Below are 12,778 nucleotides of genomic sequence, written 5' to 3'. Positions count from 1 at the left end.
GGCCTGGAGCCCTGGTTGGGTCTGGGAGGGGTCAGTAGCGTGGTGCCCAGCACAGACCCTGCCCTGGCACCAAGCAGCAGCACCCCATTGCATAACACCTCCCCCAGTGCCTGGGTTCCCAGCTGTGGGGGAGGTGGCTGATACAGACCCAGCCCCTCCTCCCTGCCAGCCGCCCTTGCCCTGGGGATAACAGCCTGCTGCTGCTGCCAGCCCACAGAGCTTCTCCGGCTGGTCAGACTTCTGGCCCTGGGGTGGTTGCTCCTCGCGGCTGGGCTGGGCCCAGCTCTGATCCCAGGCGTCCCTCTTGCTTGCCCCAGGGATGGCATTGCCCCCTCCCTGCCTGCCAGCCCTGATATTACAGAGCCAGTGCCACTCCCCTGGGTTTAACTGGGGTGATGGTGCCCACAGGGCCCAGCCCGTGATGGTGGCCAGTAGCCAGCTGTTAGTGCCAGATGTGCTGAACCCTGAGGAGAAGACCTGCACTGTCAACAGGACCCCTGTCAGCTGGTGAGCAAAGGGGACAGGGGGGTGTTCTGGGCGGGTGCAGGGCTGGAGGGGGGCGTCTAGGGGACCAGGAGCTGCTGGCTCCTTCCCCTCACAAATGCCAGGCAAAGCCCTCACCAGCCTGTGTCGTCCCCCCGCAGCTTCCCCATCCAGCTGTGCATGGGCATCAAGGGAAAGAGCCTCCCGGAGAGAATAAGTGAGTGCCAGTGTGAGGGCCAGTGTGGCCAGGAGCCAGGGAGCAATGGGACTGGGGCCGTGAGGGCAGGGAGGCCAGGGGCCAGGGAGTGGCATGGCCAGAAACCAGGGGGGAGGCCGGGGCTAGGGCTAGGGCCGGGGGGGGGGGGGGAAGCGTGGCCAGGAGTGAGGTGGCGGCAGGGCTGGGAGCCAGGGGGTGGTATAGCCAGGAGGGCAGTGGGGCTGGGGGTCAGTGTGGCCAGGCGCCATGGGGTGGCGGGGCTGGAGGCTGGGGGAGAGCATGGCCAGGAGCCAGGGGGCAGCGTGGCTGCGGGCCAGGGGCAGCATGGCCTGGAGCCAGGGGAGTGGTGGGGATGGAGGCCAGGGGCAGCATGGCCAGGAGCCAGGGGGGTGGTGGGGATGGAGGCTGGGGGCAGCATGGCCAGGAGCCAGGGGGTGGTGGGGATGGAGGCCGGGGGCGGGTATAGCCAGGGGGCCATTGTGACAGGTTCGGTCACAGAGATCCCCTTGGGACTGTCACCTGACATGCTGAAATTACAAGAGCCCGTTTTCCCTGCCAGCCTGGGCCTCCAGTGCCTTGTCTCGTTGAGCCAGACATGCCAGCCTGCTGCAAACCAGACCCAGGGTCTGATCCACGCCCCCAAAGCTGCAGCCTGTAACCAACAACTGCTCTGCAGTTACTTGTCTCCAGCACCCAGACACCTAGTTCCCTGAATAAATCCATTTTACTCTGTACAGGGTAAACTCATCAGTTGTCCCCCCTCTAACACTGAGCAAGAGAGATGCCCAGCTGTTTGCTCCCCAAGTATGAATCACTTACTCTGGGTTTATTAATAAGCAAATGTAATTTTATTAAATACAGACAGGAGGATTTAAGTGGTTTCAAGTAATAACAGACAGAACAAAGTAAGTCACCAAGCAAAATAAAACAAAACACCCAAGTCTCAGCCTAATACATTAAGAAACTGAGTACAGGTAAATCTCCCCCTCAGAGATGTGCCAATAAGCTTCATTCACAGACTAGACTCCTCCTTGGTCTGGGCCCGATCCTTTCCCCAGGACAGTCCTTGTTAGTTCCAGCTCAGGTGGTAACTAGGGGTTTTCTCATGACTGGCAGCCTCCCTGTTCTGTTCGACCCCCTTTTATAGCTTTGGCACAAGGCAGGAATCTTTGGCCTCCCTGGGTCCCCCCGCCCCCCAATGAAAAAGTACCAGATTTAAGATGGATTTTATTATCCAGTGACATGGTCACATGTCCTGTGAGCCCCCGAGTCTCCGTTCCCCCTGGGCTGGCCCACGGGAAGATGTGAAGGTAACGAAACCATTTACAGCCAGTTGTCCGAGTCAATGGGAGCCATCGAGATTCCAAACCACCATCAACGACCTCACTTTGCATAGTTACACTACAGCCTCAGAGTAACATTCTTGTATCTGAAGCTAGAAATATGAAGTGATCCATTCACAGAAATGGGCTGAGCACACTCAGAAGGTTATAACCTTTGTCATGAGGCCGTACAAGGGGCCCTTTGCATGAAGCATATTTCCATAAACCGTGGAGTGCAGCGTCACCGCAGTATAGCCAGGAGGGCGGCAGGGCTGGGGTCCGAGGGGCAGCATGTGCACCGGGGATGGTGGCATGGGAGCTGGGGCCATGGGTTGGCATGGGCACCGCCAGGGGGCCAGAGCCAGGGGCGGTGGCGTGGGTGCCAGGGATGTGATCTAGAGGGCAGCATGGGCACTGGCAGTTTGGTGATGAGGGGCACTGCGGCCTCCCCTCCCCAGCTGACCCTCTGCTCCCCAGGGCTGGCCGCCGACCTGCAGCTGGACCGGCTGAAGCCCAAGTCGGGGCGAAGGGTCTGGGAGCTGCAGACGCACCAGGCAGGCTGGAGCCTGGAGCTGCAGCTATCAAGGGAGGTGCCACAATATTGCCAGAATGTCACAGCCTACCTGCGGGTATGGGGGGCTCAGGGCAGGGGCTGCTCCATAGTCAGGTCCCTGCGGGCACCCCAGGGTGGCTCCTGGCCAAGCCACCTCTCAGGGCCACACCCCAGCGCACACACAACCCCCCTTTAGATGTCAGCCCCTGATCCCGCTCGGCCTTGGCCACTGAGCCCCTGGGCCCAGCCTCCTGCAGCCCTGAGTTGTGCTCGCGGGTCTGGCTGAGCCGGGCTTCTGGCAGCAACGTGGCCAGCGCGCCCCAGCTGGGGGTTACAGGCCCATCAGGCTGATTGGTCGCCTAGGCCCCACCTGGGACACCCCAGGGCCAAGCACAGAGCCGGGGTTAAAGCCTTGGCTGGGTGGGTTGTCCCAGAGCATGGCACCAGCAGTGACCACTTGGTGGGCTCCAGCTCTCACCTGCACACCCGGCCCCTTCAGCTCCAGCCCCAGCCTGGGCTCTGCCCCACGGCCACAGGCACTGGCGCGCTGACCCCCGTGCAGATCCGGGTCAGTTTCAACCAGCTCCTTAGCGACTCTTTGCTCCAGCTGGGTGGGGTGACACCCCCTACGTCTGTCTGCTCTGACAGCATCATACACCTGCTCCCCCCAGGCACTCCAAGCCTACAGGTGAAACCGAGGCACATGGGGGGACAGAAATATTACCAAAAATTCCCCTTTGGTCACGTCTCTGTCCCACGGGGTCAGGGGGCCAGGGCTCAGGCTGGGCCAGGGCAGCCACCCTTGATCCTAGCAGGAAGGGTTCACAGTGTGTCCGGGTTGAGACCTGCAGGGGGTGGGGGGCACCCAGCACTGCCTCATCAATCTCCTCTGCCCTCCACCCCAGGACGAGGCTGATTTCAAGGACAAGCTGAGCCCCATCGTTGTGAGCCTAGCGCTGACCCTGGCAGCTGGGCCAGGCACCGAGGAGCTGGGACCGGTGCTCTATGGACAGACGGTGGTTCAGGAGCAGGTGTGCCAGCCCAATGCCCCCTCAACCCCGACCTGCAGCCCCTGACTATCCCAGCCCTCAGCTCCCCCCATGATCCTGACCCACAGCCCCTGACTATCCAAGCCCTCGGCTCCCCCCATGATCCTGAGCCGCAGCCCCTGACTATCCCAGCCCTCGGCTCCCCCCATGATCCCGACCCGCAGCCCCTGACTATCCCAGCCCTCGGCTCCCCCCATGATCCTGACCCGCAGCCCCTGACTATCCCAGCCCTCGGCTCCCCCTATGATCCCGACCCGCAGCCCCTGACTATCCCAGCCCTCGGCTCCCCCCATGATTCCGACCCGCAGCCCCTGACTATCCCAGCCCTTGGCTCCCCCCATGATTCCGACCCGCAGCCTCTGACTATCCCAGCCCTCGGCTCCCCCCATGATCCTGACCCGCAGCCCCTGACTATCCCAGCCCTGGGCTCCCCCATGATCCCGACCCGCAGCCCCTGACTATCCCAGCCCTCGGCTCCCCCCATGATTCCGACCCGCAGCCCCTGACTATCCCAGCCCTTGGCTCCCCCCATGATCCCGACCCGCAGCCTCTGACTATCCCAGCCCTCGGCTCCCCCCATGATCCCGACCCGCAGCCCCTGACTATCCCAGCCCTCGGCTCCCCCCATGATTCCGACCCGCAGCCCCTGACTATCCCAGCCCTTGGCTCCCCCCATGATCCCGACCCGCAGCCTCTGACTATCCCAGCCCTCGGCTCCCCCCATGATCCCGACCCGCAGCCCCTGACTATCCCAGCCCTCGGCTCCCCCGTCAACCCCGACCCGCAGCCCCTGAGTATCCCAGCCCTCGGCTCCCCCCATGATCCTGACCCGCAGCCCCTGACTATCCCAGCCCTCGGCTCCCCCCATGATCCCGACCCGCAGCCTCTGACTATCCCAGCCCTCGGCTCCCCCCATGATTCCGACCCGCAGCCCCTGACTATCCCAGCCCTCGGCTCCCACCATGATCCCGACCCGCAGCCCCTGCTGTCCCCGCCTGGGACTCTCGCCACAGCTCTGCTGGTGCCCCTCAACCTTTACCCGCAGCCCACATATATCCCAGCCCTGGGCTTCCCCTGCCCCACAGATCTGCCAGTGCCCCTCAATCCCAGCCTGCAGCTCCTGCCAGCCCAGTCCTGGGCTCTCCCCCCCACCCCGCAGCTCTGCCAGTGCTCCATAACCATGACCCACAGGCCCCTACTATCCCAGTCCTAGACTTTTCCCCAGCTCTGCTGGTGCCCCTCAGTCCCACCCTGGCCTCAGCCTTTCCTCTTCCCACTGGGCTCTCTGGGGTAGAGCAGTGCCAGGGCTGGTCCCCGTGGCATCACTGGCTGTGAGGCTGAAGAATTGCTCTTGCTTTGTGTTCTGCTTGGCCCCAGACAAGAATCGTGCTGGACTGCGGTGAGGACAATGTCTGCGTCCCGGAGCTGCGGCTTGCCGCCCACACGTAAGCACCAGCTGAGCTGAAGCCAGGTCCATCCTCAGGCTGCTGGGCTGGGGGTCAGGAAGGAATTTCCTTCCCTGCCGTGCTGCAGCATTCGGTGCATGGGGGGTTCGGCTGGTGCTGGCAGGACACGGGACTGATGGACCGAGCTGACCTGCTGATCCCTAGGGCTCGCAAGGGCTTGTTCCCCATTGGCTGTGGTCCACTTTCAGTCAGCTTCCACTGGCCGACACACAGCGTAGGTGGCTCCTATTGGCCAAGCCCTGGATTCCTCTGGTCGGGCAGGGCTCAGGCTCCTTCCTTCCATCTCGCAGGCCTGTGGCCCAGCTGTTCATTGGGGCTGAGAACGTGGTTCATATCCTGGCGGATGCCACCAACGTGGGTGAAGGCGCCTTCGAGGCCGAGCTGCGGCTGCAGCTGCCACGCGACGCCCACTATCAGAAAGCCACCAGCAACGTCCAGGTACGGGTGGGCTCCCAGAGGGCACTGCGGTGCTGGCACCTTTCCCCCACTGCAGGGAATCACTGGGTAAAGGGGTCCCCGCCCCCAGCAGGTGGAAGAGGACCACCCCAGAGCTCTCCAAGGGGTGCCAGGTGACACCCTGCTGCGGTTTCAGTCACAGTCCCTCTGTGGTCTCCATGGCTCTGACTTTGCATCGTCTGCCCTGCGCTGTCAACGGGCTTTGAACTCTGGACCTACAGCCTTGCCCTCTGCCACGGGGTCACTCCCTTAGCTGGCTGCAGTGGGAGGTTGTTATCCTGCAGTGAATGCTGCACTCACTTTGGTTCAGAGCGGGTCTGGGATGGGGAGCTCCCATGCGGGTGTGTCTGAGCCCCGTCCAGCCCCCACCTCCCCCCTCGGTGAAAGTCCTCAGCCTCCTGCTCCCAGCCACTCCCTGCTGCCCCCGTGGTAACCCCCTGCCTCTGTACCCTGGCCGTAGGGGCTGGAGAAGCTGATCTGTAACCTCAAGAAGGAGAACGAGACACGTGTGGTGATCTGCGAGCTGGGGAACCCCATGAAGAGTGGGACCAAGGTAGGGGCCTTTCCTCCCCGCAATGCGCCACCCATCACTGGTGCCTCTGAGCTGCCCTTCCCGTGGGTGATAGGCCCCTGCAGGACACGCCCACGCTTGCCAGCTCCTGGGCGCTTCTCACTGTCCGTTGGTGATGGAGGTACCCCAGCATGGTGGTGCCCGGGGCTGGGATGGGGATTTGCCCATGCCCCCCAGCCGAGGAGCTCTGCCCATGCCCTCTGGCCGGGCAGACACCAGCTCCCCTCTCCCTGCAGATCGCTGTGGATGTGGCGCTCAGCATCAGTAACTTGGAGGACGCCGGCGACACCATCGAGTTCCAGCTGCAGCTGTGGAGGTGATGGAGGTGCCCCCTCCCCATCATAGCAGCCTCGAGTGCCTGGCTTCCTGAGCCGCTCGCGGGCCCTGCTGGCCGACCTGGGATGCTTCTTTCCCCCCACCCATCAGTCACTCTGGGGTAGAGCCCAGGCAGGGCCCCAGCTCCTGCCCCACTGCCGGCCTGCCCTGGCCCAGAACAGTGGGGAAGGCCCAGGGCGCGGCTGGTCCTGTCTTTGGATCTCAAAGCACTTTGGGAATGTTACCAAATTAGCCTTTCCGGGAACTGGCAGCCCCAGGTTGCACAGAAGTGGAAGCAGGAATGGGACCCAGGAGTCCTGGGGCCCAGTTCCCTGCTCTAGCCACTAGCCCGTGTTCCCTCCCAGGCCAGGAATAGGATCCAGGAGTCCCCATCTCCTGCTGTAGCCCCTCACTCCAGTTGCCTCTGCCCAGCTCTGTCCCAGCAGGGCCCCGCCGGGCGCTGCGGCTGACCTGGCTTTTCCCCTTTGGCTGCAGCAAGAATAGCCACAGCCCCCACAGCAACACGGAGCGGGTGCAGATCCCCATCAAGGCCGCCGCACTGCTGGACCTGCGAGGGTGAGGGGGCCGTGGGCATGGGGGATGGGCAGAGTAGGCCTGGTGCCCTTGGGGGGGTTCTCTGGCACGGCTGGGATCCAGAGCGGGATGGGGTCAGGCAGTGGCCGTGGCTGAGATTGCCTGGGCTGGTACTGGCTCAGTCACACCGCTCAATGCCACCTCGTGCCCTCCAACTGCACCTCTGGCAGGGCCGAGATTAGCACCATGTGGCCTCCTTCTGTGCTCTGCGAGCCCTGCAGAGCCTGGGGCCAGCCGGACCCCACAGCTGACCCTGCACTCGAAAGTGGGAGCTCTCAGCCTGCTCGCCTTGGCTCCCACAGGAATTCGCTGCCAGCCACAGTGGTGCTGCCAGTGGCAGGCTGGGAACTGGTGGAGGGCAGCCGGCGGCTGGAGGACCACGGGCCTAAGGTGGAGCATGTCTATCAGGTACAGCCCCACAGTGCACGGGGCCACAGGGCGGGCTTGGCCTCCTTCCTTTACCCGGAGCCGGGCAATGGGCCCCCTAGTCCTGCCCCTCCTGCCAGATGTTTCACAGCAACGCCCCCCGCCATGGCTCGGGGAGAATTCTGTCCCTCCTCAGCTGGTGCCTGGTGTCGCTTGGGAGCACTGCGGGGTGGAGGGCCCTGCACCGGGCTCCTCTGGCTGGGAGGCTCTCCAAGCACCTGTCCTGGGGGGAATGCATGGGCCGGGGGGCGGTGGGGCTGAGCTGCAGTTGGCACAGGGAGCCTGGGGGCTGCACCAGGCAGCGGGCACTGGGGAGGCACGTGCATGGCCCGGGTGAGCTGACGGCAAGGCTGGGCCTGTGCAGGGTGGCCCTGGCACCCTTGTGCCCCACCGCGCCAGCTCGGAATGGGGCTGATCAACCAGGGGTCAGCACAGCTCCCAGAGACCACATGTCAGCTTTCTGCACACACCCCCCATACACACATGCGCTGGTACACTCCCACCTGGGCACCCCCTGCACACGTGCTTGTACGCTCCCACCTGGGCACACCCCAAACACACACGCGCTGGTACGCTCCCACCTGGGCATCCCCCCCCCCCACACACACGCTGGTACGCTCCCACCTGGGCATCCCCCCCACACACACACACGCTGGTACGCTCCCACCTGGGCATCCCCACACACACACACACGCTGGTACACTCCCACCTGGGCACACCCCAAACACACACGCGCTGGTACGCTCCCACCTGGGCATCCCCCCCACACACACACACACGCTGGTACGCTCCCACCTGGGCACCCCCTGCACACGTGCTGGTACTGTCACCGACACACACAGGTTCACATCCACACACACATGTAACCCCATGCCCACCAACTGTACACTGACACATGTGGATCCCCACACATGTGCACTGGTATACACACACACCTGTGGATGCTGGTACACTTCCCCTCCCCGCATGCACACATGCTGGTACATCTACACATGCTAGTGAACCCACACATTCACCGGTACACCCACACCCAGACATGTTGGCACACAAACACGTGTCCACCCACACATGTGCATGCACCCGCACTGGTACGTACACACGCAGGTACACCCCACCACATGCACTCTGTTCCATACTGCCCTCACACGCTCCATTCGGCACTGCCAGTGCTGGGGAGCTGGCCCAGGCGCGCCCCCTCTCCCTGGCTGCCTTGTTGCAAGCCGCCCTCCTCCCATCACCTGTATGTCCAGTCCCATCCCCCCACCCCAGCACTTCATTTACAGTGTCACGTCCCAGCCTCATCAGGCTTTTTCCAAGCATCAGCGTCCTCCTAGGCTCACGTGAGGGGGGGAGGGAGGAGTCACCTCACTGGGACTCTGGGCTTCCCGAACCCCCCTTCCTCCTCCCGGTTAACAGCCCCCAGCTGATAAGCTGGCTCCCCTTGCTAACAGGTTAATGACCCCACCCTGCACCATTCTCTTATTAGGTACCTATGTCCTATTGCCTCGACAGAAATCCATGGGACGCCCACACCTGGAACACGGCATGCAGATGTGGTCGCCCCATCTCAAAAAAAATATTGGAATTGGACATGGTTCAGAAGAGGGCAACGGAAACGATTAGGGGTCTGGAACAGCGTCTGTATGAGGCGCGATTACATGTAGCCCCCCGAGTGGGAGCCTGAGACTCGCTGCCAGCGCTGGTTTACAGTGTAGACGCCCCCTAACTCTGGTGGGGACCGAGCTGTTAGAGAACCAGGAGGCAACCCCCCAACTCCTGTCTCCCCACTTCCTCCCGCTGCCTCCCTCCGGCGCGGCACCTCCCCCCCAGCATTACTCTCCTCTCCTCTCCTCTCCTCTCCAAGCTGCACAACCAGGGCCCTGGCACCGTGAGCCAAGCGGAGCTGCGAGTGGAGTTCCCGAACCAGTTCCAGGGCGACTTCTTGCTGTACATGATGGAGTTTAGCACGGAGGGGAGGATCAACTGCTCCAGCCCTACGGGGCTCAACCCTCTGGGGGTAGGAGCGGGGATCTGCGGCACCGTCATGGGGGTGGGGCAGCTGCTACCAGGCCGTGAGCCCCTGGCTCTGCCAGCTCCAGCCCTAGCAGAAAGGCCCCTGATCACCATCCCAGCTCTGTTGCCAGGCCCCCGTCCCTCCTTGAGCCAGAGTGGACGGGAGCTGGGGGCAGCGCAGGCTGCATATGGCCCAAAAGGAGGGGGCGAAGGGTGAGATGGAGCATGTGGTCGAAGTGCCAGGCTCTGATGTGGGATCTTCCCAGGTGCCGGCAGGCAAACTGGCTCCAGTCCTGCTGTCCCAGCCAGCTGCCAGCCTGTGGGGCTGCACTGTCCATGTGCAGTTGTGCTGGGAGCAGAGCCGGCCCAGCTCCACCAAGCTGCAGGGTGGGAGCCCTGAGTGGAGCCAGTCGGAGGTTTCCGATGAAGCAGAGTTTAGTTGGAAAATGCTGGTTTGTTGGAGGTTGCATTTCCACAGAAAGCAGGCGGTTTCCCGGTGGGTCAGTTGGGAGTCCAGGCTTGCAAGGTCTGCAGCTCTGGGGAAGCCGTGGGGTCCCCAGCCCTGGGGCAGTCCGCGTGCCAGCTGCTGACAGAAATAGATGGCCATGAGTCGTGTTACTTTCCCTGCTGCTCACCACTGAACAGCAGCTGTGATCCTTTCCCATCAGTTTCAGTCTCAAGCTGCAGGGCCCTGGGAGCAGGGTCTGGCCTGGAAACCCAGGGCTGGTGTTTCCTAAGTGAACTCGTTTGCAATTTCCAGTTTGAAGGAAATTTCTAAACATCAAAGCTCCCCAAGAACTGGTTCCACTGGGCAGCGTCTGGGGGGTCTGCCCAGGCTGCCGGGAGTGCTGGGCTGGTGTGGAGGGGCCGAGGGGGACTGAGAAATCTCGGAGCTGGTTTGATACGGAGGCTGGTCCATAGGGCCCATCCCTGTGGCACTGGGATGTGCAGATGAGGCCGTGTCCCCTCTTGTTGCAGCTGGAGGGCCAGAAACCAACGGCCTCCCCTGGCCACAACATGAGCTACCAGCTGGTCCACAGGCGGGAGCGACGGGAGGCGGATAAGGCCGAGGCAGGCCCAGGCACTCTCAGGGAGCCCACCCTGGTGGTAAGGAGAAGGGGGGGTGTCTGCCGGGAGACCCTGCCCCAGCAGGTGCTGGCCAGACCCAGCACTGTGCATAGACAATCTGGGGGAGCAGAGAGCCCCTGGTGAGGGGAAGGCAGCGTCCCCAGGGTGTGCCTTCCTGGGCTTTAGCCTCGCTGTTACACACACAGGGTGGCTGCAAAGGGGGGGTGGGGAGGGATCCCCTACTGGGGGGGCTCTAGGTCAGACAGTAGTTTAGGGCCTGCAGCCAGAGCATGGCTGGGAGACCAGGCAGACTCTGTGGGCAGTATGGACTGCGCTGTCAAGGGAGACAGCTCCGTGTCCGCTCCCCGAGAGGCCACACACCCGCTGGGCCGGCATCTTCCATCCCTCCCACCCTGCCCCCCATCTGCTCTGGAGCTGGGTAGTTCTGGTGGGACCCAACTGTGAGTGCCAATTCAGGACAAATTGCTTCAAGCAGGGCAGTTACAACCCAAGGCAAACCAAACCAGCCAGACAGAGAGGACTGTGATTTTACCCCACTGGCTACACACCACAAGTCACACAAGCAATTCCCTTAGACACTCCAGTTTCCCAGTATCACCACCAGTGCCACTTGTTATGGGGACAAATGGTTATGAAAACCAACACCCCAATGAAAGAAAAAGGTTCTCCCGATCCCAAAGGACCAAGCCCCAGACCCAGGTCAATCTACAAATCAGATCTTACCCACAAATCACACTGGTGCCAGTCCTTTAGGATCTAAAGTCTAAAGGTTTATTCAGAAAAAGAAAAAGAAAAAGATAGAGATGAGAGCTAGAATTGGTTAAATGGAATCAATTACATGCAGTAATGGCAAAGTTCTTAGTTCAGGCTTGTAGCAGTGATAGAATAAACTGCAGGTTCAAATCAAGTCTCTGGAACATCCCCAGCTGGGATGGGTCATTCAGTCCTTTGTTCAAAGCTTCAGTTTGTAGCAAAGTCCCTCCAAGGTTAGAAGCAGGATTGAAGACGAGATGGAGATGAGGCATCAGCCTTTTATAGTAAGAACATCTCTTTGTTCTTACTGTGGAAAATTACAGCAAAATGGAGTTTGGAGTCACATGGGCAAGTCACATGTCCATGCATGACTCAGTGCTTTACAGGCGGCAGCCATTGCCCACACGCTATCTTGAAAGTCCCCAGGAAGACTTCTTATGTGGACTGAGTCTCCCAAGGTCTATTGTTGGTTAAGTGTTTCTTGATTGGGCACTTAACTTGCAAATTCCTTTCTCACAAAGCTGACCAAGTGCTTTACTAAGGCTACTTCAGAATCAAAACACACTGAGGTACAAGTACAGAGCCAATAGTCATAACTTCAGCTACACAAATGATGCATCCAGACAGCATCATCACAACCAGCAAACCATAACCTTTCCACAGACACCTGACATGACAACCTTGGTACAATATATGGTGCAAATATATAACAGTGGTTGCAACAATAATTTCTACAGTCCCAGATTATGTCAGTTACATCACATGGGGACAAATTAACCCTCACCCCCAGTCTCTGGATCCAAACCCTGCAGGTGCCATAGGGGGCAGGGGGTGGGGGCGCAGGGCTGACTCACTCTGTCTTGTGGCAGAACTGCAGCAGCCAGTCCTGTGTGGCCGTGCTGTGCAAGGTGGAGATGCTGGAGAGGGACCAGCGGGCCATGGTGACTGTCCACTCCGTCCTGTGGATGCAGAGCGTCTGGAAGGTGAGGACGCGGCCGGTCAGAATTTTCTCAGCCACTCGCCCGTTCGCTGACTTGACAGGTTTTGTCGACCCTGGTACAGATTTGACCAGGCCAAGGCAAGAGTCCCTTGGAAACCTGCCGGTATTCCCAGGTCCACACCTCCGTGCAGGGAGTCCTCCAGCCACCAGAGCACTGGCGGGTGCCTGGCCTCTCAGGGCTGGCATGCTCCCTGCTCTGGGGAGCTCTAGGGAAAGCCCAGGAGGCCGGACAGCCCCTGGCTCTGCAGCAGGGAGCCTGGAGCTCTGGAGGAGATTTGTGGTTGGAAACCCCTGGGGTTGGTGTTTCCCATATGAAATGTGGGGTTTTCATTTTGGTCAGAAACCCCCAAATCTTCAGCTTCCCTTCAACGCAAAACTCCTTCCCCCCCTCTTTTTTTTCCAGTTTGGCTCCCAACCCAAAAATTCAATTAGTGCTGAGCTCAGAGCCCTGATGTGAGCAGGGTCCCCCTG

General features: G+C 61.2%; 1 protein-coding gene across 2 annotated transcripts in view; it reads left to right on the top strand.

The window, feature by feature from the left end:
• The window catches only part of ITGA2B (integrin subunit alpha 2b), a 43,318-nt gene that overhangs the window by 15,739 nt on the left and 14,801 nt on the right, over positions 1–12,778 (top strand). For both annotated transcript variants that reach the window (XM_050934905.1, XM_050934904.1), the window contains 13 exons: positions 409–507; positions 645–700; positions 2,500–2,651; positions 3,481–3,606; positions 5,002–5,069; positions 5,381–5,528; positions 6,007–6,099; positions 6,354–6,433; positions 6,928–7,008; positions 7,329–7,434; positions 9,317–9,469; positions 10,444–10,572; positions 12,177–12,290. In XM_050934905.1, the coding sequence (XP_050790862.1) occupies positions 409–507; positions 645–700; positions 2,500–2,651; positions 3,481–3,606; positions 5,002–5,069; positions 5,381–5,528; positions 6,007–6,099; positions 6,354–6,433; positions 6,928–7,008; positions 7,329–7,434; positions 9,317–9,469; positions 10,444–10,572; positions 12,177–12,290 (1,405 nt within the window). The remainder of the gene's footprint in view (positions 1–408; positions 508–644; positions 701–2,499; positions 2,652–3,480; positions 3,607–5,001; positions 5,070–5,380; positions 5,529–6,006; positions 6,100–6,353; positions 6,434–6,927; positions 7,009–7,328; positions 7,435–9,316; positions 9,470–10,443; positions 10,573–12,176; positions 12,291–12,778) is intronic.

Source organism: Gopherus flavomarginatus, chromosome 25, assembly GCF_025201925.1.
Source record: "Gopherus flavomarginatus isolate rGopFla2 chromosome 25, rGopFla2.mat.asm, whole genome shotgun sequence".
Taxonomy (NCBI): domain Eukaryota; kingdom Metazoa; phylum Chordata; order Testudines; family Testudinidae; genus Gopherus; species Gopherus flavomarginatus.
The sequence above is the reverse complement of the archived record's forward strand: the minus strand, read 5'-3'. Positions and strand labels throughout refer to the sequence as shown.